Source organism: Ambystoma mexicanum, chromosome 13, assembly GCF_040938575.1.
Source record: "Ambystoma mexicanum isolate Mex_15411 chromosome 13, UKY_AmexF1_1, whole genome shotgun sequence".
Taxonomy (NCBI): Eukaryota; Metazoa; Chordata; class Amphibia; order Caudata; family Ambystomatidae; genus Ambystoma; species Ambystoma mexicanum.
This window is the reverse complement of record NC_090938.1, coordinates 813,545,327-813,572,772: the sequence shown is the minus strand read 5'-3', so window position 1 is coordinate 813,572,772 and position 27,446 is coordinate 813,545,327. Positions and strand designations below refer to the sequence as shown.

The window sequence follows — 27,446 nt, the reverse complement described above, 5'->3', positions numbered from 1 at the left end:
CTGAGCAGGCTCTCCTCCCCTCCCCCATGCAGGGCTCCTCACCTCTCCTGAGCAGGGTCTCCTCTCCCCTGCAGGGCTCCTCACCTCTCCTGAGCAGGCTCCCCTCCCCCATGCAGGGCTCCTCACCTCTCCTGAGCAGGCTCTCCCCTCCCCCATGCAGGGCTCCTCACCTCTCCTGAGCAGGCTCTCCTCCCCCATGCAGGGCTCCTCCCCTCTCCTGGGCAGGCTCTCCTCCCCTCCCCCATGCAGGGCTCCTCCCCTCTCCTGGGCAGGCTCTCCTCCCCTCCCCCATGCAGGGCTCCTCACCTCTCCTGAGCAGGCTCTCCTCCCCCTCCCCCATGCAGGGCTCCTCACCTCTCCTGAGCAGGGTCTCCCCCCTCCCCATGCAGGGCTCCTCACCTCTCCTGAGCAGGGTCTCCTCCCCTCCCCCATGCAGGGCTCCTCACCTCTCCTGAGCAGGTTCCCCTCCCCCCATGCAGGGCTCCTCACCTCTCCTGAGCAGGCTCTCCTCCCCCCCCTCCCCCATGCAGGGCTCCTCACCTCTCCTGAGCAGGCTCCCCTCCCCCCATGCAGGGCTCCTCACCTCTCCTGAGCAGGGTCTCCTCCCCTCCCCCCATGCAGGGCTCCTCACCTCTCCTGAGCAGGCTCTCCTCCCCTCCCCCATGCAGGGCTCCTCACCTCTCCTGAGCAGGCTCTCCTCCCCTCCCCCATGCAGGGCTCCTCACCTCTCCTGAGCAGGCTCTCCTCCCCTCCCCCATGCAGGGCTCCTCACCTCTCCTGAGCAGGGTCTCCTCTCCCCTGCAGGGCTCCTCACCTCTCCTGAGCAGGCTCCCCTCCCCCATGCAGGGCTCCTCACCTCTCCTGAGCAGGCTCTCCCCTCCCCCATGCAGGGCTCCTCACCTCTCCTGAGCAGGCTCTCCTCCCCCATGCAGGGCTCCTCCCCTCTCCTGGGCAGGCTCTCCTCCCCTCCCCCATGCAGGGCTCCTCCCCTCTCCTGGGCAGGCTCTCCTCCCCTCCCCCATGCAGGGCTCCTCACCTCTCCTGAGCAGGCTCTCCTCCCCCTCCCCCATGCAGGGCTCCTCACCTCTCCTGAGCAGGGTCTCCCCCCTCCCCATGCAGGGCTCCTCACCTCTCCTGAGCAGGGTCTCCTCCCCTCCCCCATGCAGGGCTCCTCACCTCTCCTGAGCAGGTTCCCCTCCCCCCATGCAGGGCTCCTCACCTCTCCTGAGCAGGCTCTCCTCCCCCCCCTCCCCCATGCAGGGCTCCTCACCTCTCCTGAGCAGGCTCCCCTCCCCCCATGCAGGGCTCCTCACCTCTCCTGAGCAGGGGCTCCTCCCCTCCCCCCATGCAGGGCTCCTCACCTCTCCTGAGCAGGCTCTCCTCCCCTCCCCCATGCAGGGCTCCTCACCTCTCCTGAGCAGGCTCTCCTCCCCTCCCCCATGCAGGGCTCCTCACCTCTCCTGAGCAGGCTCTCCTCCCCTCCCCCATGCAGGGCTCCTCACCTCTCCTGAGCAGGGTCTCCTCTCCCCTGCAGGGCTCCTCACCTCTCCTGAGCAGGCTCCCCTCCCCCATGCAGGGCTCCTCACCTCTCCTGAGCAGGCTCTCCCCTCCCCCATGCAGGGCTCCTCACCTCTCCTGAGCAGGCTCTCCTCCCCCATGCAGGGCTCCTCCCCTCTCCTGGGCAGGCTCTCCTCCCCTCCCCCATGCAGGGCTCCTCCCCTCTCCTGGGCAGGCTCTCCTCCCCTCCCCCATGCAGGGCTCCTCACCTCTCCTGAGCAGGCTCTCCTCCCCTTCCCCCATGCAGGGCTCCTCCCCTCTCCTGAGCAGGGTCTCCTCTCCCCTGCAGGGCTCCTCACCTCTCCTGAGCAGGCTCCCCTCCCCCATGCAGGGCTCCTCACCTCTCCTGAGCAGGCTCTCCTCCCCCATGCAGGGCTCCTCCCCTCTCCTGGGCAGGCTCTCCTCCCCTCCCCCATGCAGGGCTCCTCCCCTCTCCTGGGCAGGCTCTCCTCCCCTTCCCCCATGCAGGGCTCCTCACCTCTCCTGAGCAGGCTCCCCTCCCCCATGCAGGGCTCCTCACCTCTCCTGAGCAGGGTCCCCTCCCCCATGCAGGGCTCCTCACCTCTCCTGAGCAGGCTCCTCCCCCATGCAGGGCTCCTCCCCTCTCCTGGGCAGGCTCTCCTCCCCTCCCCCATGCAGGGCTCCTCCCCTCTCCTGGGCAGGCTCTCCTCCCCTCCCCCATGCAGGGCTCCTCACCTCTCCTGAGCAGGCTCTCCTCCCCTTCCCCCATGCAGGGCTCCTCACCTCTCCTGAGCAGGCTCCCCTCCCCCATGCAGGGCTCCTCCCCTCTCCTGGGCAGGCTCTCCTCCCCTCCCCCATGCAGGGCTCCTCCCCTCTCCTGGGCAGGCTCTCCTCCCCTTCCCCCATGCAGGGCTCCTCACCTCTCCTGAGCAGGCTCCCCTCCCCCATGCAGGGCTCCTCACCTCTCCTGAGCAGGGTCCCCTCCCCCATGCAGGGCTCCTCACCTCTCCTGAGCAGGCTCCTCCCCCATGCAGGGCTCCTCCCCTCTCCTGGGCAGGCTCTCCTCCCCTCCCCCATGCAGGGCTCCTCCCCTCTCCTGGGCAGGCTCTCCTCCCCTCCCCCATGCAGGGCTCCTCACCTCTCCTGAGCAGGCTCTCCTCCCCTTCCCCCATGCAGGGCTCCTCACCTCTCCTGAGCAGGCTCCCCTCCCCCATGCAGGGCTCCTCACCTCTCCTGAGCAGGGTCTCCTCCCCTCCCCCATGCAGGGCTGCTCACCTCTCCTGAGCAGGCTCTCCTCCCCTCCCCCATGCAGGGCTCCTCACCTCTCCTGAGCAGGGTCTCCTCCCCTCCCCCATGCAGGGCTGCTCACCTCTCCTGAGCAGGCTCTCCTCCCCTCCCCCATGCAGGGCTCCTCACCTCTCCTGGGCAGGGTCTCCTCCCCTCCCCCATGCAGGGCTCCTCACCTCTCCTGAGCAGGCTCCCCTCCCCCATGCAGGGCTCCTCACCTCTCCTGAGCAGGCTCTCCTCCCCTTCCCCCATGCAGGGCTCCTCACCTCTCCTGAGCAGGCTCCCCTCCCCCATGCAGGGCTCCTCACCTCTCCTGAGCAGGGTCTCCTCCCCCCCCATGCAGGGCTCCTCACCTCTCCTGAGCAGGCTCTCCTCCCCTCCCCCATGCAGGGCTCCTCACCTCTCCTGAGCAGGGTCTCCTCCCCTCCCCCATGCAGGGCTGCTCACCTCTCCTGAGCAGGCTCTCCTCCCCTCCCCCATGCAGGGCTCCTCACCTCTCCTGAGCAGGGTCTCCTCCCCTCCCCCATGCAGGGCTGCTCACCTCTCCTGAGCAGGCTCTCCTCCCCTCCCCCATGCAGGGCTCCTCACCTCTCCTGAGCAGGGTCTCCTCCCCTCCCCCATGCAGGGCTCCTCACCTCTCCTGAGCAGGGTCTCCTCCCCTCCCCCATGCAGGGCTCCTCACCTCTCCTGAGCAGGGTCTCCTCCCCTCCCCCATGCAGGGCTCCTCACCTCTCCTGAGCAGGGTCTCCTCCCCTCCCCCATGCAGGGCTCCTCACTTCTCCTGAGCAGGGTCTCCTCCCCTCCCCCATGTAGGGCTCCTCACCTCTCCTGAGCAGGCTCTCCTCCCCTCCCCCATGCAGGGCTCCTCACCTCTCCTGAGCAGGGTCTCCTCCCCTCCCCCATGTAGGGCTCCTCACCTCTCCTGAGCAGGCTCTCCTCCCTTCCCCCCATGCAGGGCTCCTCACCTCTCCTGAGCAGGCTCTCCTCCCCTCCCCCATGCAGGGCTCCTCACCTCTCCTGAGCAGGGTCTCCTCTCCCCATGCAGGGCTCCTCACCTCTCCTGGGCAGGCTCTCCTCCCCTCTCCTGAGCAGGGTCTCCTCCCCCATGCAGGGCTCCTCACCTCTCCTGAGCAGGCTCTCCTCCCCCATGCAGGGCTGCTCACCTCTCCTGAGCAGGCTCTCCTCCCCTCCCCCATGCAGGGCTCCTCACCTCTCCTGAGCAGGGTCTCCTCCCCTCCCCCATGCAGGGCTCCTCACCTCTCCTGAGCAGGGTCTCCTCCCCTCCCCCATGCAGGGCTCCTCACCTCTCCTGAGCAGGGTCTCCTCCCCTCCCCCATGCAGGGCTCCTCCCCTCTCCTGAGCAGGGTCTCCTCCCCCCATGCAGGGCTCCTCACCTCTCCTGAGCAGGCTCTCCTCCCCATGCAGGGCTCCTCCCCTCTCCTGAGCAGGCTCTCCTCCCCTCCCCATGCAGGGCTCCTCACCTCTCCTGAGCAGGCTCTCCTCCCCTCCCCCATGCAGGGCTCCTCACCTCTCCTGAGCAGGGTCTCCTCCCCCCATGCAGGGCTCCTCACCTCTCCTGAGCAGCCCCCCCACATGCAGAGCTCCTCACTTCTCCTGAGCAGGCTCTCCTCTCCCATGCAGGGCTCCTCACCTCTCCTGAGCAGGTTCTCCTCCCCTCCCCCATGTAGGGCTCCTCACCTCTCCTGAGCAGGTTCTCCTCCCCTCCCCCATGCAGGGCTCCTCACCTCTCCTGAGCAGGGTCTCCTCCCCTCCCCCATGCAGGGCTCCTCACTCTCCTGAGCAGGCTCTCCTCCCCTCCCCCATGCAGGGCTCCTCACCTCTCCTGAGCAGGCTCTCCTCCCCTCCCATGCAGGGCTCCTCACCTCTCCTGAGCAGGGTCTCCTCCCCTCCCCCATGCAGGGCTCCTCACTCTCCTGAGCAGGCTCTCCTCCCCTCCCCCATGCAGGGCTCCTCACCTCTCCTGAGCAGGCTCTCCTCCCCTCCCATGCAGGGCTCCTCACCTCTCCTGAGCAGGCTCTCCTCCCCTCCCATGCAGGGCTCCTCACCTCTCCTGAGCAGGGTCTCCTCCCCTCCCCCATGCAGGGCTCCTCACCTCTCCTGAGCAGGCTCTCCTCCCCCCATGCAGGGCTCCTCACCTCTCCTGGGCAGGCTCTCCCCTCCCCTCCCCCATGCAGGGCTCCTCACTCTCCTGAGCAGGCTCTCCTCCCCTCCCCCATGCAGGGCTCCTCACCTCTCCTGAGCAGGGTCTCCTCCCCTCCCCCATGCAGGGCTCCTCACCTCTCCTGAGCAGGCTCTCCTCCCCTCCCCCATGTAGGGCTCCTCACCTCTCCTGAGCAGGCTCCCCCCCCCCCATGCAGGGCTCCTCACCTCTCCTGGGCAGGCTCTCCCCTCCCCTCCCCCATGCAGGGCTCCTCACTCTCCTGAGCACCTCTCCTGGGCAGGCTCTCCCCTCCCCTCCCCCATGCAGGGCTCCTCACTCTCCTGAGCAGGCTCTCCTCCCCTCCCCCATGCAGGGCTCCTCACCTCTCCTGAGCAGGGTCTCCTCCCCTCCCCCATGCAGGGCTCCTCACCTCTCCTGAGCAGGCTCTCCTCCCCTCCCCCATGTAGGGCTCCTCACCTCTCCTGAGCAGGCTCCCCCCCCCCCCATGCAGGGCTCCTCACCTCTCCTGGGCAGGCTCTCCCCTCCCCTCCCCCATGCAGGGCTCCTCACTCTCCTGAGCAGGCTCTCCTCCCCTCCCCCATGCAGGGCTCCTCACCTCTCCTGAGCAGGCTCCCCTCCCCCCCATGCAGGGCTCCTCACCTCTCCTGGGCAGGCTCTCCCCTCCCCTCCCCCATGCAGGGCTCCTCACCTCTCCTGGGCAGGCTCTCCCCTCCCCTCCCCCATGCAGGGCTCCTCACCTCTCCTGAGCAGGCTCTCCTCCCCTCCCCCATGCAGGGCTCCTCACCTCTCCTGAGCAGGCTCCCCTCCCCCATGCCGGGCTCCTCACCTCTCCTGAGCAGGGTCTCCTCCCCTCCCCCATGCAGGGCTCCTCACTTCTCCTGAGCTGGCTCTCCTCCCCATGCAGGGCTCCTCACCTCTCCTGAGCAGGGTCTCCTCCCCTCCCCCATGCAGGGCTCCTCACCTCTCCTGAGCAGGCTCTCCTCCCCTCCCCCATGCAGGGCTCCTCACCTCTCTTGCGCAGGCTCTCCTCCCCCATGCAGGGTGCCTCACCTCTCCTGAGCAGGCTCTCTCCTCCCCATGCAGGGCTCCTCACCTCTCCTGGGCAGGCTCTCCTCCCCTCCCCCATGCAGTGCTCCTCACCTCTCCTGGGCAGGCTCTCCTCCCCTCCCCCATGCAGTGCTCCTCACCTCTCCTGAGCAGGCTCTCCTCCCCTCCCCCCATGCAGGGCTCCTCACCTCTCCTGAGCAGGCTCTCCTCCCCATGCAGGGCTCCTCACCTCTCCTGAGCAGGGTCCCCTCCCCCATGCAGGGCTCCTCACCTCTCCTGAGCAGGCTCCTCCCCCATGCAGGGCTCCTCACCTCTCCTGAGCAGGCTCCTCCCCCATGCAGGGCTCCTCACCTCTCCTGGGCAGGCTCTCCTCCCCTCCCCCATGCAGTGCTCCTCACCTCTCCTGGGCAGGCTCTCCTCCCCTCCCCCATGCAGTGCTCCTCACCTCTCCTGAGCAGGCTCTCCTCCCCTCCCCCCATGCAGGGCTCCTCACCTCTCCTGAGCAGGGTCTCTCCCCCATGCAGGGCTCCTCACCTCTCCTGAGCAGGCTCTCCTCCCCCCTCTCCCCATGCAGGGCTCCTCACCTCTCCTGAGCAGGCTCTCCTCCCCTCCCCATGCAGGGCTCCTCACCTCTCCTGAGCAGGGTCCCCCCTCCCCATGCAGGGCTCCTCACCTCTCCTGAGCAGGCTCTCCTCCCCTCCCCCATGCAGGGCTCCTCACCTCTCCTGAGCAGGCTCCCCCCCCCATGCAGGGCTCCTCACCTCTCCTGGGCAGGCTCTCCCCTCCCCTCCCCCATGCAGGGCTCCTCACCTCTCCTGAGCAGGCTCTCCTCCCCTCCCCCATGCAGGGCTCCTCACCTCTCCTGAGCAGGCTCCCCTCCCCCCATGCCGGGCTCCTCACCTCTCCTGGGCAGGCTCTCCCCTCCCCTCCCCCATGCAGGGCTCCTCACCTCTCCTGAGCAGGCTCTCCTCCCCTCCCCCATGCAGGGCTCCTCACCTCTCCTGAGCAGGCTCCCCTCCCCCCATGCCGGGCTCCTCACCTCTCCTGAGCAGGGTCTCCTCCCCCATGCAGGGCTCCTCACCTCTCCTGAGCAGGCTCTCCTCCCCTCCCCCATGCAGTGCTCCTCACCTCTCCTGGGCAGGCTCTCCTCCCCCATGCAGTGCTCCTCACCTCTCCTGAGCAGGCTCCCCTCCCCCCATGCAGGGCTCCTCACCTCTCCTGAGCAGGGTCTCCTCCCCCATGCAGGGCTCCTCACCTCTCCTGAGCAGGCTCTCCTCCCCTCCCCCATGCAGTGCTCCTCACCTCTCCTGGGCAGGCTCTCCTCCCCTCCCCCATGCAGTGCTCCTCACCTCTCCTGAGCAGGCTCCCCTCCCCCCATGCAGGGCTCCTCACCTCTCCTGAGCAGGGTCTCCTCCCCCATGCAGGGCTCCTCACCTCTCCTGAGCAGGCTCTCCTCCCCTCCCCCATGCAGTGCTCCTCACCTCTCCTGGGCAGGCTCTCCTCCCCTCCCCCATGCAGTGCTCCTCACCTCTCCTGAGCAGGCTCCCCTCCCCCCATGCAGGGCTCCTCACCTCTCCTGAGCAGGCTCTCCTCCCCTCCCCCATGCAGTGCTCCTCACCTCTCCTGGGCAGGCTCTCCTCCCCTCCCCCATGCAGTGCTCCTCACCTCTCCTGAGCAGGCTCCCCTCCCCCCATGCAGGGCTCCTCACCTCTCCTGAGCAGGGTCTCCTCCCCCATGCAGGGCTCCTCACCTCTCCTGAGCAGGCTCTCCTCCCCTCCCCCATGCAGTGCTCCTCACCTCTCCTGGGCAGGCTCTCCTCCCCTCCCCCATGCAGTGCTCCTCACCTCTCCTGAGCAGGCTCCCCTCCCCCCATGCAGGGCTCCTCACCTCTCCTGAGCAGGGTCTCCTCCCCCATGCAGGGCTCCTCACCTCTCCTGAGCAGGCTCTCCTCCCCTCCCCCATGCAGTGCTCCTCACCTCTCCTGGGCAGGCTCTCCTCCCCTCCCCCATGCAGTGCTCCTCACCTCTCCTGAGCAGGCTCCCCTCCCCCCATGCAGGGCTCCTCACCTCTCCTGAGCAGGGTCTCCTCCCCCATGCAGGGCTGCTCACCTCTCCTGAGCAGGCTCTCCTCCCCTCCCCCATGCAGGGCTCCTCACCTCTCCTGAGCAGGGTCTCCTCCCCTCCCCCATGCAGGGCTCCTCACCTCTCCTGAGCAGGGTCTCCTCCCCTCCCCCATGCAGGGCTCCTCACCTCTCCTGAGCAGGGTCTCCTCCCCTCCCCCATGCAGGGCTCCTCCCCTCTCCTGAGCAGGGTCTCCTCCCCCCATGCAGGGCTCCTCACCTCTCCTGAGCAGGCTCTCCTCCCCATGCAGGGCTCCTCCCCTCTCCTGAGCAGGCTCTCCTCCCCTCCCCATGCAGGGCTCCTCACCTCTCCTGAGCAGGCTCTCCTCCCCTCCCCCATGCAGGGCTCCTCACCTCTCCTGAGCAGGGTCTCCTCCCCCCATGCAGGGCTCCTCACCTCTCCTGAGCAGCCCCCCCACATGCAGAGCTCCTCACTTCTCCTGAGCAGGCTCTCCTCTCCCATGCAGGGCTCCTCACCTCTCCTGAGCAGGTTCTCCTCCCCTCCCCCATGTAGGGCTCCTCACCTCTCCTGAGCAGGTTCTCCTCCCCTCCCCCATGCAGGGCTCCTCACCTCTCCTGAGCAGGGTCTCCTCCCCTCCCCCATGCAGGGCTCCTCACTCTCCTGAGCAGGCTCTCCTCCCCTCCCCCATGCAGGGCTCCTCACCTCTCCTGAGCAGGCTCTCCTCCCCTCCCATGCAGGGCTCCTCACCTCTCCTGAGCAGGGTCTCCTCCCCTCCCCCATGCAGGGCTCCTCACTCTCCTGAGCAGGCTCTCCTCCCCTCCCATGCAGGGCTCCTCACCTCTCCTGAGCAGGCTCTCCTCCCCTCCCATGCAGGGCTCCTCACCTCTCCTGAGCAGGGTCTCCTCCCCTCCCCCATGCAGGGCTCCTCACCTCTCCTGAGCAGGCTCTCCTCCCCCCATGCAGGGCTCCTCACCTCTCCTGGGCAGGCTCTCCCCTCCCCTCCCCCATGCAGGGCTCCTCACTCTCCTGAGCAGGCTCTCCTCCCCTCCCCCATGCAGGGCTCCTCACCTCTCCTGAGCAGGGTCTCCTCCCCTCCCCCATGCAGGGCTCCTCACCTCTCCTGAGCAGGCTCTCCTCCCCTCCCCCATGTAGGGCTCCTCACCTCTCCTGAGCAGGCTCCCCCCCCCCCATGCAGGGCTCCTCACCTCTCCTGGGCAGGCTCTCCCCTCCCCTCCCCCATGCAGGGCTCCTCACTCTCCTGAGCAGGCTCTCCTCCCCTCCCCCATGCAGGGCTCCTCACCTCTCCTGAGCAGGCTCCCCTCCCCCCATGCAGGGCTCCTCACCTCTCCTGGGCAGGCTCTCCCCTCCCCTCCCCCATGCAGGGCTCCTCACCTCTCCTGGGCAGGCTCTCCCCTCCCCTCCCCCATGCAGGGCTCCTCACCTCTCCTGAGCAGGCTCTCCTCCCCTCCCCCATGCAGGGCTCCTCACCTCTCCTGAGCAGGCTCCCCTCCCCCCATGCCGGGCTCCTCACCTCTCCTGAGCAGGGTCTCCTCCCCTCCCCCATGCAGGGCTCCTCACTTCTCCTGAGCTGGCTCTCCTCCCCATGCAGGGCTCCTCACCTCTCCTGAGCAGGGTCTCCTCCCCTCCCCCATGCAGGGCTCCTCACCTCTCCTGAGCAGGCTCTCCTCCCCTCCCCCATGCAGGGCTCCTCACCTCTCTTGCGCAGGCTCTCCTCCCCCATGCAGGGTGCCTCACCTCTCCTGAGCAGGCTCTCTCCTCCCCATGCAGGGCTCCTCACCTCTCCTGGGCAGGCTCTCCTCCCCTCCCCCATGCAGTGCTCCTCACCTCTCCTGGGCAGGCTCTCCTCCCCTCCCCCATGCAGTGCTCCTCACCTCTCCTGAGCAGGCTCTCCTCCCCTCCCCCCATGCAGGGCTCCTCACCTCTCCTGAGCAGGCTCTCCTCCCCATGCAGGGCTCCTCACCTCTCCTGAGCAGGGTCCCCTCCCCCATGCAGGGCTCCTCACCTCTCCTGAGCAGGCTCCTCCCCCATGCAGGGCTCCTCACCTCTCCTGAGCAGGCTCCTCCCCCATGCAGGGCTCCTCACCTCTCCTGGGCAGGCTCTCCTCCCCGCCCCCATGCAGTGCTCCTCACCTCTCCTGGGCAGGCTCTCCTCCCCTCCCCCATGCAGTGCTCCTCACCTCTCCTGAGCAGGCTCTCCTCCCCTCCCCCCATGCAGGGCTCCTCACCTCTCCTGAGCAGGGTCTCTCCCCCATGCAGGGCTCCTCACCTCTCCTGAGCAGGCTCTCCTCCCCCCTCTCCCCATGCAGGGCTCCTCACCTCTCCTGAGCAGGCTCTCCTCCCCTCCCCATGCAGGGCTCCTCACCTCTCCTGAGCAGGGTCCCCCCTCCCCATGCAGGGCTCCTCACCTCTCCTGAGCAGGCTCTCCTCCCCTCCCCCATGCAGGGCTCCTCACCTCTCCTGAGCAGGCTCCCCCCCCCATGCAGGGCTCCTCACCTCTCCTGGGCAGGCTCTCCCCTCCCCTCCCCCATGCAGGGCTCCTCACCTCTCCTGAGCAGGCTCTCCTCCCCTCCCCCATGCAGGGCTCCTCACCTCTCCTGAGCAGGCTCCCCTCCCCCCATGCCGGGCTCCTCACCTCTCCTGGGCAGGCTCTCCCCTCCCCTCCCCCATGCAGGGCTCCTCACCTCTCCTGAGCAGGCTCTCCTCCCCTCCCCCATGCAGGGCTCCTCACCTCTCCTGAGCAGGCTCCCCTCCCCCCATGCCGGGCTCCTCACCTCTCCTGAGCAGGGTCTCCTCCCCCATGCAGGGCTCCTCACCTCTCCTGAGCAGGCTCTCCTCCCCTCCCCCATGCAGTGCTCCTCACCTCTCCTGGGCAGGCTCTCCTCCCCTCCCCCATGCAGTGCTCCTCACCTCTCCTGAGCAGGCTCCCCTCCCCCCATGCAGGGCTCCTCACCTCTCCTGAGCAGGGTCTCCTCCCCCATGCAGGGCTCCTCACCTCTCCTGAGCAGGCTCTCCTCCCCTCCCCCATGCAGTGCTCCTCACCTCTCCTGGGCAGGCTCTCCTCCCCTCCCCCATGCAGTGCTCCTCACCTCTCCTGAGCAGGCTCCCCTCCCCCCATGCAGGGCTCCTCACCTCTCCTGAGCAGGGTCTCCTCCCCCATGCAGGGCTCCTCACCTCTCCTGAGCAGGCTCTCCTCCCCTCCCCCATGCAGTGCTCCTCACCTCTCCTGGGCAGGCTCTCCTCCCCTCCCCCATGCAGTGCTCCTCACCTCTCCTGAGCAGGCTCCCCTCCCCCCATGCAGGGCTCCTCACCTCTCCTGAGCAGGCTCTCCTCCCCTCCCCCATGCAGTGCTCCTCACCTCTCCTGGGCAGGCTCTCCTCCCCTCCCCCATGCAGTGCTCCTCACCTCTCCTGAGCAGGCTCCCCTCCCCCCATGCAGGGCTCCTCACCTCTCCTGAGCAGGGTCTCCTCCCCCATGCAGGGCTCCTCACCTCTCCTGAGCAGGCTCTCCTCCCCTCCCCCATGCAGTGCTCCTCACCTCTCCTGGGCAGGCTCTCCTCCCCTCCCCCATGCAGTGCTCCTCACCTCTCCTGAGCAGGCTCCCCTCCCCCCATGCAGGGCTCCTCACCTCTCCTGAGCAGGGTCTCCTCCCCCATGCAGGGCTCCTCACCTCTCCTGAGCAGGCTCTCCTCCCCTCCCCCATGCAGTGCTCCTCACCTCTCCTGGGCAGGCTCTCCTCCCCTCCCCCATGCAGTGCTCCTCACCTCTCCTGAGCAGGCTCCCCTCCCCCCATGCAGGGCTCCTCACCTCTCCTGAGCAGGCTCTCCTCCCCTCCCCCATGCAGTGCTCCTCACCTCTCCTGGGCAGGCTCTCCTCCCCTCCCCCATGCAGTGCTCCTCACCTCTCCTGAGCAGGCTCCCCTCCCCCCATGCAGGGCTCCTCACCTCTCCTGAGCAGGGTCTCCTCCCCCATGCAGGGCTCCTCACCTCTCCTGAGCAGGCTCTCCTCCCCTCCCCCATGCAGTGCTCCTCACCTCTCCTGGGCAGGCTCTCCTCCCCTCCCCCATGCAGTGCTCCTCACCTCTCCTGAGCAGGCTCCCCTCCCCCCATGCAGGGCTCCTCACCTCTCCTGAGCAGGGTCTCCTCCCCCATGCAGGGCTCCTCACCTCTCCTGAGCAGGCTCTCCTCCCCTCCCCCATGCAGTGCTCCTCACCTCTCCTGGGCAGGCTCTCCTCCCCTCCCCCATGCAGTGCTCCTCACCTCTCCTGAGCAGGCTCCCCTCCCCCCATGCAGGGCTCCTCACCTCTCCTGAGCAGGGTCTCCTCCCCCATGCAGGGCTCCTCACCTCTCCTGAGCAGGCTCTCCTCCCCTCCCCCATGCAGTGCTCCTCACCTCTCCTGAGCAGGCTCCCCTCCCCATGCAGGGCTCCTCACCTCTCCTGAGCAGGCTCTCCTCCCCTCCCCCATGCAGGGCTCCTCACATCTCCTGAGCAGGGGCTCCTCCCCCTTCCCCCATGCTGGGCTCCTCACCTCTCCTGAGCAGGGTCTCCTCCCCATGCAGGGCTCCTCACCTCGCCTGAGCAGGGTCTCCTCCCCCATGCAGGGCTCCTCACCTCTCCTGAGCAGGGGCTCCTCCCCCTTCCCCCATGCAGGGCTCCTCACCTCTCCTGAGCAGGGTCTCCTCCCCATGCAGTGCTCCTCACCTCTCCTGAGCAGGCTCCCCTCCCCCCATGCAGGGCTCCTCACCTCTCCTGAGCAGGCTCTCCTCCCCTCCCCCATGCAGTGCTCCTCACCTCTCCTGGGCAGGCTCTCCTCCCCTCCCCCATGCAGTGCTCCTCACCTCTCCTGAGCAGGCTCCCCTCCCCCCATGCAGGGCTCCTCACCTCTCCTGAGCAGGGTCTCCTCCCCCATGCAGGGCTCCTCACCTCTCCTGAGCAGGCTCTCCTCCCCTCCCCCATGCAGTGCTCCTCACCTCTCCTGGGCAGGCTCTCCTCCCCTCCCCCATGCAGTGCTCCTCACCTCTCCTGAGCAGGCTCCCCTCCCCCCATGCAGGGCTCCTCACCTCTCCTGAGCAGGGTCTCCTCCCCCATGCAGGGCTCCTCACCTCTCCTGAGCAGGCTCTCCTCCCCTCCCCCATGCAGTGCTCCTCACCTCTCCTGGGCAGGCTCTCCTCCCCTCCCCCATGCAGTGCTCCTCACCTCTCCTGAGCAGGCTCCCCTCCCCCCATGCAGGGCTCCTCACCTCTCCTGAGCAGGCTCTCCTCCCCTCCCCCATGCAGTGCTCCTCACCTCTCCTGGGCAGGCTCTCCTCCCCTCCCCCATGCAGTGCTCCTCACCTCTCCTGAGCAGGCTCCCCTCCCCCCATGCAGGGCTCCTCACCTCTCCTGAGCAGGGTCTCCTCCCCCATGCAGTGCTCCTCACCTCTCCTGGGCAGGCTCTCCTCCCCTCCCCCATGCAGTGCTCCTCACCTCTCCTGAGCAGGGTCTCCTCCCCTCCCCCATGCAGGGCTCCTCACCTCTCCTGAGCAGGCTCTCCTCCCCCCATGCAGGGCTCCTCACCTCTCCTGGGCAGGCTCTCCCCTCCCCTCCCCCATGCAGGGCTCCTCACTCTCCTGAGCAGGCTCTCCTCCCCTCCCCCATGCAGGGCTCCTCACCTCTCCTGAGCAGGGTCTCCTCCCCTCCCCCATGCAGGGCTCCTCACCTCTCCTGAGCAGGCTCTCCTCCCCTCCCCCATGTAGGGCTCCTCACCTCTCCTGAGCAGGCTCCCCCCCCCATGCAGGGCTCCTCACCTCTCCTGGGCAGGCTCTCCCCTCCCCTCCCCCATGCAGGGCTCCTCACTCTCCTGAGCAGGCTCTCCTCCCCTCCCCCATGCAGGGCTCCTCACCTCTCCTGAGCAGGCTCCCCTCCCCCCATGCAGGGCTCCTCACCTCTCCTGGGCAGGCTCTCCCCTCCCCTCCCCCATGCAGGGCTCCTCACCTCTCCTGGGCAGGCTCTCCCCTCCCCTCCCCCATGCAGGGCTCCTCACCTCTCCTGAGCAGGCTCTCCTCCCCTCCCCCATGCAGGGCTCCTCACCTCTCCTGAGCAGGCTCCCCTCCCCCCATGCCGGGCTCCTCACCTCTCCTGAGCAGGGTCTCCTCCCCTCCCCCATGCAGGGCTCCTCACTTCTCCTGAGCTGGCTCTCCTCCCCATGCAGGGCTCCTCACCTCTCCTGAGCAGGGTCTCCTCCCCTCCCCCATGCAGGGCTCCTCACCTCTCCTGAGCAGGCTCTCCTCCCCTCCCCCATGCAGGGCTCCTCACCTCTCTTGCGCAGGCTCTCCTCCCCCATGCAGGGTGCCTCACCTCTCCTGAGCAGGCTCTCTCCTCCCCATGCAGGGCTCCTCACCTCTCCTGGGCAGGCTCTCCTCCCCTCCCCCATGCAGTGCTCCTCACCTCTCCTGGGCAGGCTCTCCTCCCCTCCCCCATGCAGTGCTCCTCACCTCTCCTGAGCAGGCTCTCCTCCCCTCCCCCCATGCAGGGCTCCTCACCTCTCCTGAGCAGGCTCTCCTCCCCATGCAGGGCTCCTCACCTCTCCTGAGCAGGGTCCCCTCCCCCATGCAGGGCTCCTCACCTCTCCTGAGCAGGCTCCTCCCCCATGCAGGGCTCATCACCTCTCCTGAGCAGGCTCCTCCCCCATGCAGGGCTCCTCACCTCTCCTGGGCAGGCTCTCCCTCCCCCATGCAGTGCTCCTCACCTCTCCTGGGCAGGCTCTCCTCCCCTCCCCCATGCAGTGCTCCTCACCTCTCCTGAGCAGGCTCTCCTCCCCTCCCCCCATGCAGGGCTCCTCACCTCTCCTGAGCAGGGTCTCTCCCCCATGCAGGGCTCCTCACCTCTCCTGAGCAGGCTCTCCTCCCCCCTCTCCCCATGCAGGGCTCCTCACCTCTCCTGAGCAGGCTCTCCTCCCCTCCCCATGCAGGGCTCCTCACCTCTCCTGAGCAGGGTCCCCCCTCCCCATGCAGGGCTCCTCACCTCTCCTGAGCAGGCTCTCCTCCCCTCCCCCATGCAGGGCTCCTCACCTCTCCTGAGCAGGCTTCCCCCCCCCATGCAGGGCTCCTCACCTCTCCTGGGCAGGCTCTCCCCTCCCCTCCCCCATGCAGGGCTCCTCACCTCTCCTGAGCAGGCTCTCCTCCCCTCCCCCATGCAGGGCTCCTCACCTCTCCTGAGCAGGCTCCCCTCCCCCCATGCCGGGCTCCTCACCTCTCCTGAGCAGGGTCTCCTCCCCCATGCAGGGCTCCTCACCTCTCCTGGGCAGGCTCTCCCCTCCCCTCCCCCATGCAGGGCTCCTCACCTCTCCTGAGCAGGCTCTCCTCCCCTCCCCCATGCAGGGCTCCTCACCTCTCCTGAGCAGGCTCCCCTCCCCCCATGCCGGGCTCCTCACCTCTCCTGAGCAGGGTCTCCTCCCCCATGCAGGGCTCCTCACCTCTCCTGAGCAGGCTCTCCTCCCCTCCCCCATGCAGTGCTCCTCACCTCTCCTGGGCAGGCTCTCCTCCCCTCCCCCATGCAGTGCTCCTCACCTCTCCTGAGCAGGCTCCCCTCCCCCCATGCAGGGCTCCTCACCTCTCCTGAGCAGGGTCTCCTCCCCCATGCAGGGCTCCTCACCTCTCCTGAGCAGGCTCTCCTCCCCTCCCCCATGCAGTGCTCCTCACCTCTCCTGGGCAGGCTCTCCTCCCCTCCCCCATGCAGTGCTCCTCACCTCTCCTGAGCAGGCTCCCCTCCCCCCATGCAGGGCTCCTCACCTCTCCTGAGCAGGGTCTCCTCCCCCATGCAGGGCTCCTCACCTCTCCTGAGCAGGCTCTCCTCCCCTCCCCCATGCAGTGCTCCTCACCTCTCCTGGGCAGGCTCTCCTCCCCTCCCCCATGCAGTGCTCCTCACCTCTCCTGAGCAGGCTCCCCTCCCCCCATGCAGGGCTCCTCACCTCTCCTGAGCAGGCTCTCCTCCCCTCCCCCATGCAGTGCTCCTCACCTCTCCTGGGCAGGCTCTCCTCCCCTCCCCCATGCAGTGCTCCTCACCTCTCCTGAGCAGGCTCCCCTCCCCCCATGCAGGGCTCCTCACCTCTCCTGAGCAGGGTCTCCTCCCCCATGCAGGGCTCCTCACCTCTCCTGAGCAGGCTCTCCTCCCCTCCCCCATGCAGTGCTCCTCACCTCTCCTGGGCAGGCTCTCCTCCCCTCCCCCATGCAGTGCTCCTCACCTCTCCTGAGCAGGCTCCCCTCCCCCCATGCAGGGCTCCTCACCTCTCCTGAGCAGGGTCTCCTCCCCCATGCAGGGCTCCTCACCTCTCCTGAGCAGGCTCTCCTCCCCTCCCCCATGCAGTGCTCCTCACCTCTCCTGGGCAGGCTCTCCTCCCCTCCCCCATGCAGTGCTCCTCACCTCTCCTGAGCAGGCTCCCCTCCCCCCATGCAGGGCTCCTCACCTCTCCTGAGCAGGGTCTCCTCCCCCATGCAGGGCTGCTCACCTCTCCTGAGCAGGCTCTCCTCCCCTCCCCCATGCAGGGCTCCTCACCTCTCCTGAGCAGGGTCTCCTCCCCTCCCCCATGCAGGGCTCCTCACCTCTCCTGAGCAGGGTCTCCTCCCCTCCCCCATGCAGGGCTCCTCACCTCTCCTGAGCAGGGTCTCCTCCCCTCCCCCATGCAGGGCTCCTCCCCTCTCCTGAGCAGGGTCTCCTCCCCCCATGCAGGGCTCCTCACCTCTCCTGAGCAGGCTCTCCTCCCCATGCAGGGCTCCTCCCCTCTCCTGAGCAGGCTCTCCTCCCCTCCCCATGCAGGGCTCCTCACCTCTCCTGAGCAGGCTCTCCTCCCCTCCCCCATGCAGGGCTCCTCACCTCTCCTGAGCAGGGTCTCCTCCCCCCATGCAGGGCTCCTCACCTCTCCTGAGCAGCCCCCCCACATGCAGAGCTCCTCACTTCTCCTGAGCAGGCTCTCCTCTCCCATGCAGGGCTCCTCACCTCTCCTGAGCAGGTTCTCCTCCCCTCCCCCATGTAGGGCTCCTCACCTCTCCTGAGCAGGTTCTCCTCCCCTCCCCCATGCAGGGCTCCTCACCTCTCCTGAGCAGGGTCTCCTCCCCTCCCCCATGCAGGGCTCCTCACTCTCCTGAGCAGGCTCTCCTCCCCTCCCCCATGCAGGGCTCCTCACCTCTCCTGAGCAGGCTCTCCTCCCCTCCCATGCAGGGCTCCTCACCTCTCCTGAGCAGGGTCTCCTCCCCTCCCCCATGCAGGGCTCCTCACTCTCCTGAGCAGGCTCTCCTCCCCTCCCCCATGCAGGGCTCCTCACCTCTCCTGAGCAGGCTCTCCTCCCCTCCCATGCAGGGCTCCTCACCTCTCCTGAGCAGGCTCTCCTCCCCTCCCATGCAGGGCTCCTCACCTCTCCTGAGCAGGGTCTCCTCCCCTCCCCCATGCAGGGCTCCTCACCTCTCCTGAGCAGGCTCTCCTCCCCCCATGCAGGGCTCCTCACCTCTCCTGGGCAGGCTCTCCCCTCCCCTCCCCCATGCAGGGCTCCTCACTCTCCTGAGCAGGCTCTCCTCCCCTCCCCCATGCAGGGCTCCTCACCTCTCCTGAGCAGGGTCTCCTCCCCTCCCCCATGCAGGGCTCCTCACCTCTCCTGAGCAGGCTCTCCTCCCCTCCCCCATGTAGGGCTCCTCACCTCTCCTGAGCAGGCTCCCCCCCCCCATGCAGGGCTCCTCACCTCTCCTGGGCAGGCTCTCCCCTCCCCTCCCCCATGCAGGGCTCCTCACTCTCCTGAGCAGGCTCTCCTCCCCTCCCCCATGCAGGGCTCCTCACCTCTCCTGAGCAGGCTCCCCTCCCCCCATGCAGGGCTCCTCACCTCTCCTGGGCAGGCTCTCCCCTCCCCTCCCCCATGCAGGGCTCCTCACCTCTCCTGGGCAGGCTCTCCCCTCCCCTCCCCCATGCAGGGCTCCTCACCTCTCCTGAGCAGGCTCTCCTCCCCTCCCCCATGCAGGGCTCCTCACCTCTCCTGAGCAGGCTCCCCTCCCCCCATGCCGGGCTCCTCACCTCTCCTGAGCAGGGTCTCCTCCCCTCCCCCATGCAGGGCTCCTCACTTCTCCTGAGCTGGCTCTCCTCCCCATGCAGGGCTCCTCACCTCTCCTGAGCAGGGTCTCCTCCCCTCCCCCATGCAGGGCTCCTCACCTCTCCTGAGCAGGCTCTCCTCCCCTCCCCCATGCAGGGCTCCTCACCTCTCTTGCGCAGGCTCTCCTCCCCCATGCAGGGTGCCTCACCTCTCCTGAGCAGGCTCTCTCCTCCCCATGCAGGGCTCCTCACCTCTCCTGGGCAGGCTCTCCTCCCCTCCCCCATGCAGTGCTCCTCACCTCTCCTGGGCAGGCTCTCCTCCCCTCCCCCATGCAGTGCTCCTCACCTCTCCTGAGCAGGCTCTCCTCCCCTCCCCCCATGCAGGGCTCCTCACCTCGCCTGAGCAGGCTCTCCTCCCCATGCAGGGCTCCTCACCTCTCCTGAGCAGGGTCCCCTCCCCCATGCAGGGCTCCTCACCTCTCCTGAGCAGGCTCCTCCCCCATGCAGGGCTCCTCACCTCTCCTGAGCAGGCTCCTCCCCCATGCAGGGCTCCTCACCTCTCCTGGGCAGGCTCTCCTCCCCTCCCCCATGCAGTGCTCCTCACCTCTCCTGGGCAGGCTCTCCTCCCCTCCCCCATGCAGTGCTCCTCACCTCTCCTGAGCAGGCTCTCCTCCCCTCCCCCCATGCAGGGCTCCTCACCTCTCCTGAGCAGGGTCTCTCCCCCATGCAGGGCTCCTCACCTCTCCTGAGCAGGCTCTCCTCCCCCCTCTCCCCATGCAGGGCTCCTCACCTCTCCTGAGCAGGCTCTCCTCCCCTCCCCATGCAGGGCTCCTCACCTCTCCTGAGCAGGGTCCCCCCTCCCCATGCAGGGCTCCTCACCTCTCCTGAGCAGGCTCTCCTCCCCTCCCCCATGCAGGGCTCCTCACCTCTCCTGAGCAGGCTCCCCCCCCCATGCAGGGCTCCTCACCTCTCCTGGGCAGGCTCTCCCCTCCCCTCCCCCATGCAGGGCTCCTCACCTCTCCTGAGCAGGCTCTCCTCCCCTCCCCCATGCAGGGCTCCTCACCTCTCCTGAGCAGGCTCCCCTCCCCCCATGCCGGGCTCCTCACCTCTCCTGAGCAGGGTCTCCTCCCCCATGCAGGGCTCCTCACCTCTCCTGGGCAGGCTCTCCCCTCCCCTCCCCCATGCAGGGCTCCTCACCTCTCCTGAGCAGGCTCTCCTCCCCTCCCCCATGCAGGGCTCCTCACCTCTCCTGAGCAGGCTCCCCTCCCCCCATGCCGGGCTCCTCACCTCTCCTGAGCAGGGTCTCCTCCCCCATGCAGGGCTCCTCACCTCTCCTGAGCAGGCTCTCCTCCCCTCCCCCATGCAGTGCTCCTCACCTCTCCTGGGCAGGCTCTCCTCCCCTCCCCCATGCAGTGCTCCTCACCTCTCCTGAGCAGGCTCCCCTCCCCCCATGCAGGGCTCCTCACCTCTCCTGAGCAGGGTCTCCTCCCCCATGCAGGGCTCCTCACCTCTCCTGAGCAGGCTCTCCTCCCCTCCCCCATGCAGTGCTCCTCACCTCTCCTGGGCAGGCTCTCCTCCCCTCCCCCATGCAGTGCTCCTCACCTCTCCTGAGCAGGCTCCCCTCCCCCCATGCAGGGCTCCTCACCTCTCCTGAGCAGGGTCTCCTCCCCCATGCAGGGCTCCTCACCTCTCCTGAGCAGGCTCTCCTCCCCTCCCCCATGCAGTGCTCCTCACCTCTCCTGGGCAGGCTCTCCTCCCCTCCCCCATGCAGTGCTCCTCACCTCTCCTGAGCAGGCTCCCCTCCCCCCATGCAGGGCTCCTCACCTCTCCTGAGCAGGCTCTCCTCCCCTCCCCCATGCAGTGCTCCTCACCTCTCCTGGGCAGGCTCTCCTCCCCTCCCCCATGCAGTGCTCCTCACCTCTCCTGAGCAGGCTCCCCTCCCCCCATGCAGGGCTCCTCACCTCTCCTGAGCAGGGTCTCCTCCCCCATGCAGGGCTCCTCACCTCTCCTGAGCAGGCTCTCCTCCCCTCCCCCATGCAGTGCTCCTCACCTCTCCTGGGCAGGCTCTCCTCCCCTCCCCCATGCAGTGCTCCTCACCTCTCCTGAGCAGGCTCCCCTCCCCCCATGCAGGGCTCCTCACCTCTCCTGAGCAGGGTCTCCTCCCCCATGCAGGGCTCCTCACCTCTCCTGAGCAGGCTCTCCTCCCCTCCCCCATGCAGTGCTCCTCACCTCTCCTGGGCAGGCTCTCCTCCCCTCCCCCATGCAGTGCTCCTCACCTCTCCTGAGCAGGCTCCCCTCCCCCCATGCAGGGCTCCTCACCTCTCCTGAGCAGGCTCTCCTCCCCTCCCCCATGCAGTGCTCCTCACCTCTCCTGGGCAGGCTCTCCTCCCCTCCCCCATGCAGTGCTCCTCACCTCTCCTGAGCAGGCTCCCCTCCCCCCATGCAGGGCTCCTCACCTCTCCTGAGCAGGGTCTCCTCCCCCATGCAGGGCTCCTCACCTCTCCTGAGCAGGCTCTCCTCCCCTCCCCCATGCAGTGCTCCTCACCTCTCCTGGGCAGGCTCTCCTCCCCTCCCCCATGCAGTGCTCCTCACCTCTCCTGAGCAGGCTCCCCTCCCCCCATGCAGGGCTCCTCACCTCTCCTGAGCAGGGTCTCCTCCCCCATGCAGGGCTCCTCACCTCTCCTGAGCAGGCTCTCCTCCCCTCCCCCATGCAGTGCTCCTCACCTCTCCTGGGCAGGCTCTCCTCCCCTCCCCCATGCAGTGCTCCTCACCTCTCCTGAGCAGGCTCCCCTCCCCCCATGCAGGGCTCCTCACCTCTCCTGAGCAGGGTCTCCTCCCCCATGCAGGGCTCCTCACCTCTCCTGAGCAGGCTCTCCTCCCCTCCCCCATGCAGTGCTCCTCACCTCTCCTGAGCAGGCTCCCCTCCCCATGCAGGGCTCCTCACCTCTCCTGAGCAGGCTCTCCTCCCCTCCCCCATGCAGGGCTCCTCACCTCTCCTGAGCAGGGGCTCCTCCCCCTTCCCCCATGCTGGGCTCCTCACCTCTCCTGAGCAGGGTCTCCTCCCCATGCAGGGCTCCTCACCTCGCCTGAGCAGGGTCTCCTCCCCCATGCAGGGCTCCTCACCTCTCCTGAGCAGGGGCTCCTCCCCCTTCCCCCATGCAGGGCTCCTCACCTCTCCTGAGCAGGGTCTCCTCCCCATGCAGTGCTCCTCACCTCTCCTGAGCAGGCTCCCCTCCCCCCATGCAGGGCTCCTCACCTCTCCTGAGCAGGCTCTCCTCCCCTCCCCCATGCAGTGCTCCTCACCTCTCCTGGGCAGGCTCTCCTCCCCTCCCCCATGCAGTGCTCCTCACCTCTCCTGAGCAGGCTCCCCTCCCCCCATGCAGGGCTCCTCACCTCTCCTGAGCAGGGTCTCCTCCCCCATGCAGGGCTCCTCACCTCTCCTGAGCAGGCTCTCCTCCCCTCCCCCATGCAGTGCTCCTCACCTCTCCTGGGCAGGCTCTCCTCCCCTCCCCCATGCAGTGCTCCTCACCTCTCCTGAGCAGGCTCCCCTCCCCCCATGCAGGGCTCCTCACCTCTCCTGAGCAGGGTCTCCTCCCCCATGCAGGGCTCCTCACCTCTCCTGAGCAGGCTCTCCTCCCCTCCCCCATGCAGTGCTCCTCACCTCTCCTGGGCAGGCTCTCCTCCCCTCCCCCATGCAGTGCTCCTCACCTCTCCTGAGCAGGCTCCCCTCCCCCCATGCAGGGCTCCTCACCTCTCCTGAGCAGGCTCTCCTCCCCTCCCCCATGCAGTGCTCCTCACCTCTCCTGGGCAGGCTCTCCTCCCCTCCCCCATGCAGTGCTCCTCACCTCTCCTGAGCAGGCTCCCCTCCCCCCATGCAGGGCTCCTCACCTCTCCTGAGCAGGGTCTCCTCCCCCATGCAGTGCTCCTCACCTCTCCTGGGCAGGCTCTCCTCCCCTCCCCCATGCAGTGCTCCTCACCTCTCCTGAGCAGGCTCCCCTCCCCCCATGCAGGGCTCCTCACCTCTCCTGAGCAGGGTCTCCTCCCCCATGCAGGGCTCCTCACCTCTCCTGAGCAGGCTCTCCTCCCCTCCCCCATGCAGTGCTCCTCACCTCTCCTGGGCAGGCTCTCCTCCCCTCCCCCATGCAGTGCTCCTCACCTCTCCTGAGCAGGCTCCCCTCCCCCCATGCAGGGCTCCTCACCTCTCCTGAGCAGGGTCTCCTCCCCCATGCAGGGCTCCTCACCTCTCCTGAGCAGGCTCTCCTCCCCTCCCCCATGCAGTGCTCCTCACCTCTCCTGAGCAGGCTCCCCTCCCCATGCAGGGCTCCTCACCTCTCCTGAGCAGGCTCTCCTCCCCTCCCCCATGCAGGGCTCCTCACCTCTCCTGAGCAGGGGCTCCTCCCCCTTCCCCCATGCAGGGCTCCTCACCTCTCCTGAGCAGGGTCTCCTCCCCATGCAGGGCTCCTCACCTCGCCTGAGCAGGGTCTCCTCCCCCATGCAGTGCTCCTCACCTCTCCTGAGCAGGCTCCCCTCCCCCCATGCAGGGCTCCTCACCTCTCCTGAGCAGGGTCTCCTCCCCCATGCAGGGCTCCTCACCTCTCCTGAGCAGGCTCTCCTCCCCTCCCCCATGCAGTGCTCCTCACCTCTCCTGAGCAGGCTCCCCTCCCCATGCAGGGCTCCTCACCTCTCCTGAGCAGGCTCTCCTCCCCTCCCCCATGCAGGGCTCCTCACCTCTCCTGAGCAGGGGCTCCTCCCCCTTCCCCCATGCAGGGCTCCTCACCTCTCCTGAGCAGGGTCTCCTCCCCCATGCAGGGCTCCTCACCTCTCCTGAGCAGGGTCTCCTCCCCTCCCCCATGCAGGGCTCCTCACCTCTCCTGAGCAGGCTCTCCTCCCCATGCAGGGCTACTCACCTCTCCTGAGCAGGCTCTCCTCCCCCCATGCAGGGCTCCTCACCTCTCCTGAGCAGGGTCTCCTCCCCCATGCAGGGCTCCTCACCTCTCCTGAGCAGGGTCTCCTCCCCTCCCCCATGCAGGGCTCCTCACCTCTCCTGAGCAGGCTCTCCTCCCCATGCAGGGCTCCTCACCTCGCCTGAGCAGGGTCTCCTCCCCCATGCAGGGCTCCTCACCTCTCCCGAGCAGGGTCTCCTCCCCCATGCAGGGCTCCTCACCTCTCCTGAGCAGGGTCTCCTCCCCTCCCCCATGCAGGGCTCCTCACCTCTCCTGAGCAGGGTCTCCTCCCCTCCCCCATGCAGGGCTCCTCACCTCTCCTGAGCAGGGTCTCCTCCCCTCCCCCATGCAGGGCTCCTCACCTCTCCTGAGCAGGCTCTCCTCCCTTCCCCCCATGCAGGGCTCCTCACCTCTCCTGAGCAGGGTCTCCTCCCCTCCCCCATGCAGGGCTCCTCACCTCTCCTAAGCAGGGTCTCATCCCCCCATGCAGTGCTCCTCACCTCTCCTGGGCAGGCTCTCCTCCCCTCCCCCATGCAGTGCTCCTCACCTCTCCTGAGCAGGCTCCCCTCCCCCCATGCAGGGCTCCTCACCTCTCCTGAGCAGGGTCTCCTCCCCCATGCAGTGCTCCTCACCTCTCCTGGGCAGGCTCTCCTCCCCTCCCCCATGCAGTGCTCCTCACCTCTCCTGAGCAGGCTCCCCTCCCCCCATGCAGGGCTCCTCACCTCTCCTGAGCAGGGTCTCCTCCCCCATGCAGGGCTCCTCACCTCTCCTGAGCAGGCTCTCCTCCCCTCCCCCATGCAGTGCTCCTCACCTCTCCTGGGCAGGCTCTCCTCCCCTCCCCCATGCAGTGCTCCTCACCTCTCCTGAGCAGGCTCCCCTCCCCCCATGCAGGGCTCCTCACCTCTCCTGAGCAGGGTCTCCTCCCCCATGCAGGGCTCCTCACCTCTCCTGAGCAGGCTCTCCTCCCCTCCCCCATGCAGTGCTCCTCACCTCTCCTGAGCAGGCTCCCCTCCCCATGCAGGGCTCCTCACCTCTCCTGAGCAGGCTCTCCTCCCCTCCCCCATGCAGGGCTCCTCACCTCTCCTGAGCAGGGGCTCCTCCCCCTTCCCCCATGCAGGGCTCCTCACCTCTCCTGAGCAGGGTCTCCTCCCCATGCAGGGCTCCTCACCTCACCTGAGCAGGGTCTCCTCCCCCATGCAGTGCTCCTCACCTCTCCTGAGCAGGCTCCCCTCCCCCCATGCAGGGCTCCTCACCTCTCCTGAGCAGGGTCTCCTCCCCCATGCAGGGCTCCTCACCTCTCCTGAGCAGGCTCTCCTCCCCTCCCCCATGCAGTGCTCCTCACCTCTCCTGAGCAGGCTCCCCTCCCCATGCAGGGCTCCTCACCTCTCCTGAGCAGGCTCTCCTCCCCTCCCCCATGCAGGGCTCCTCACCTCTCCTGAGCAGGGGCTCCTCCCCCTTCCCCCATGCAGGGCTCCTCACCTCTCCTGAGCAGGGTCTCCTCCCCCATGCAGGGCTCCTCACCTCTCCTGAGCAGGGTCTCCTCCCCTCCCCCATGCAGGGCTCCTCACCTCTCCTGAGCAGGCTCTCCTCCCCATGCAGGGCTACTCACCTCTCCTGAGCAGGCTCTCCTCCCCCCATGCAGGGCTCCTCACCTCTCCTGAGCAGGGTCTCCTCCCCCATGCAGGGCTCCTCACCTCTCCTGAGCAGGGTCTCCTCCCCTCCCCCATGCAGGGCTCCTCACCTCTCCTGAGCAGGCTCTCCTCCCCATGCAGGGCTCCTCACCTCGCCTGAGCAGGGTCTCCTCCCCCATGCAGGGCTCCTCACCTCTCCCGAGCAGGGTCTCCTCCCCCATGCAGGGCTCCTCACCTCGCCTGAGCAGGGTCTCCTCCCCCATGCAGGGCTCCTCACCTCTCCCGAGCAGGGTCTCCTCCCCCATGCAGGGCTCCTCACCTCTCCTGAGCAGGGTCTCCTCCCCTCCCCCATGCAGGGCTCCTCACCTCTCCTGAGCAGGGTCTCCTCCCCTCCCCCATGCAGGGCTCCTCACCTCTCCTGAGCAGGCTCTCCTCCCTTCCCCCCATGCAGGGCTCCTCACCTCTCCTGAGCAGGGTCTCCTCCCCTCCCCCATGCAGGGCTCCTCACCGCTCCTAAGCAGGGTCTCATCCCCCATGCAGGGCTCCTCACCTCTCCTGAGCAGGGTCTCCTCCCCATATTGCAGGTATTTCCGCAGCCACTCGATGCACGTCCCCTCCAGGTAGGCCTTCCATCGCTGAGCTTCCATCTTCTCCGAGTTCCATCGGTCCGCGGTGAGCCGGGCCGGGTTCGCGGTGGCGATGAACCTCATCCGGTCCTTATCGAAGCTCAGGAGGTCCTCCCCGTCATAGGCGTCCTGCCGGAACCCCCCGATGGAGCCGTCCCCCCGGAGCTCGCAGCCGTACATCACCTGGACCGTGTGCAGACCTGGGGGGGGGGGGGGAGAGAGAATGAATGAGGGGCCTGACCCCAATAGAGAGAGGAGCGCAGTGGGGGCCAGTGAGAGACGACCCCTTTCCCCCCCCCCTCCCCCCAGGGACCAGGACGAGGCTCGAGCGCCCACCGGACCCTAGAAAACCCGGGGACTGAGCACGGCCAGAGTCCGGGGGTCCCGCGCCCCTCCCACAGCAGCCAGGCACTCAGGGGGCAAGCCCCCCCCCCCTCTGCCCCCCACCCCCCAGCACACTTTATAGACCACTCTTCAGCACACTCACACGGTGTTGCCAGGTCGGAAGGAAAAAATAAGCTGAATGCCCTTCAAATAAGCGGAAAAAACAAGCGTGCACCTAAAAAGTTGTGGAAAGGTCTCAAAAGTAAGAAACATAACACATACATAGACAGAACACTGACATAGTGTGTTAGAACAACAATATTTTATTGCATGGTGACTAGAAGTCCCAGATTGCAAAATAATACGGCCCTGAAATATTTGTATTTATTGTTTTATATAGCGCCTTAATCCAAGGCGCTATATAATATTGTAACATGGCCAATTGGAAGCTGAAAAGAAACATGGCCTTCCTGAATACATCTTTCTGAGAAAATGTTGTATATAGATTCCAATAATCCTCTAACCCAGTCTTGCAAAAAAAAGTTTTTAAAAAATAAATAAATAAAGGATGTTAGTGGATAATGCGTCAGCACTGGGGATATCACCAGGATAATATTGCTATAGAGTGACGCTTGCTAAACTAAACCAATCCCCTTCTTTACATCTTTACATGTCAGTGTGTCTGCCTGCATGACAACACTTTTAAAGTGCGTTTTTTTTGCATATGTTTAGGCATTTGGCATTGATGGGCCACCTGGTGGGCAAGTAACGATCCCATCAGTGCCAAACACTTAAGCATATGCAAGATACAGGGCGCACCCGAGAGCAAGACACAAGTGCTGCCAGCAGCCCAGTGCAGGACGCTCTGTGCCACGTGTAATGGGCTTAACAGCAATATAAACAAGCCCAATTACACGCGCACAGACGGTCCAACAAGCGGACGAAAACCGCGACAAGCGACCTCCAAATATTATAAGCGACTTTGGGCAAAAACACACTCACAGGTTTAATGGTGATCTATGTGCGTTTCTTTGTTCTCGAGTTTCCCCAGTCCTCTTTTCTTGCCCATTCCCGGGGGGGGGGGGGGCGGGGGGGGGGAGTTATTAAGACCTGGAGCGAGGGGTCTACAGACTGTAACCAGCCCCGACATATCATTCGCCAGCCTAGCCCCCCACATATCATTTGCCAGCCTAGCCCCCCCCCCCCCGCCATATCACTGGCCAGCCCACCCCCACATATCATTTGCCAGCCCCCCCACATATCATTCCCCAGGGTGTCCAGTCAACTCGGTCGAAAATGGTCGAATTTTTTTTTTTATTTATATATTTATTTTTTGGGTTTTCGTTTAGTTAAACAAGGGGTTTTTAGAGAAAAAAAGGGGGTTGGGGGGGACCCCCAAAAAAAAAAAAAAGGGTTAAAATAAAAATAAAAAAAAATTCGACCATTTGGTTTTCGATCAAATTGGTTCGACCATTTGTCTGGTCGACCAATTTTTTTCGACCAAATGACTGGCAACCCTCCCCAGCCCAACCCCCACATATTCCCCAGCCCTGCCCCCACATATCATTCCCCAGCCCCCACATATCATTTGCCAGCCCAGCCCCCACATATCACTCCCCAGCCCAACCCCCACATATTCCCCAGCCCTGCCCCCACATATCATTCCCCAGCCCCCACATATCATTTGCCAGCCCAGCCCCCACATATCACTCCCCAGCCCAACCCCCACATATTCCCCAGCC

At 66.8% G+C, this 27,446-nt stretch overlaps 1 protein-coding gene across 2 annotated transcripts in view; it reads right to left on the bottom strand.

Moving 5' to 3' along the window:
* Nucleotides 1-27,446, bottom strand: part of LOC138522053 (patr class I histocompatibility antigen, A-2 alpha chain-like) — a 269,113-nt gene that overhangs the window by 200,958 nt on the left and 40,709 nt on the right. For both annotated transcript variants that reach the window (XR_011283225.1, XM_069635284.1), the window contains exon 3: nt 25,305-25,580. Coding sequence is in view for 1 of the 2 variants with exons in the window: in XM_069635284.1 (XP_069491385.1) it covers nt 25,305-25,580 (276 nt within the window). In the remaining variant the exon portion in view is untranslated. The remainder of the gene's footprint in view (nt 1-25,304; nt 25,581-27,446) is intronic.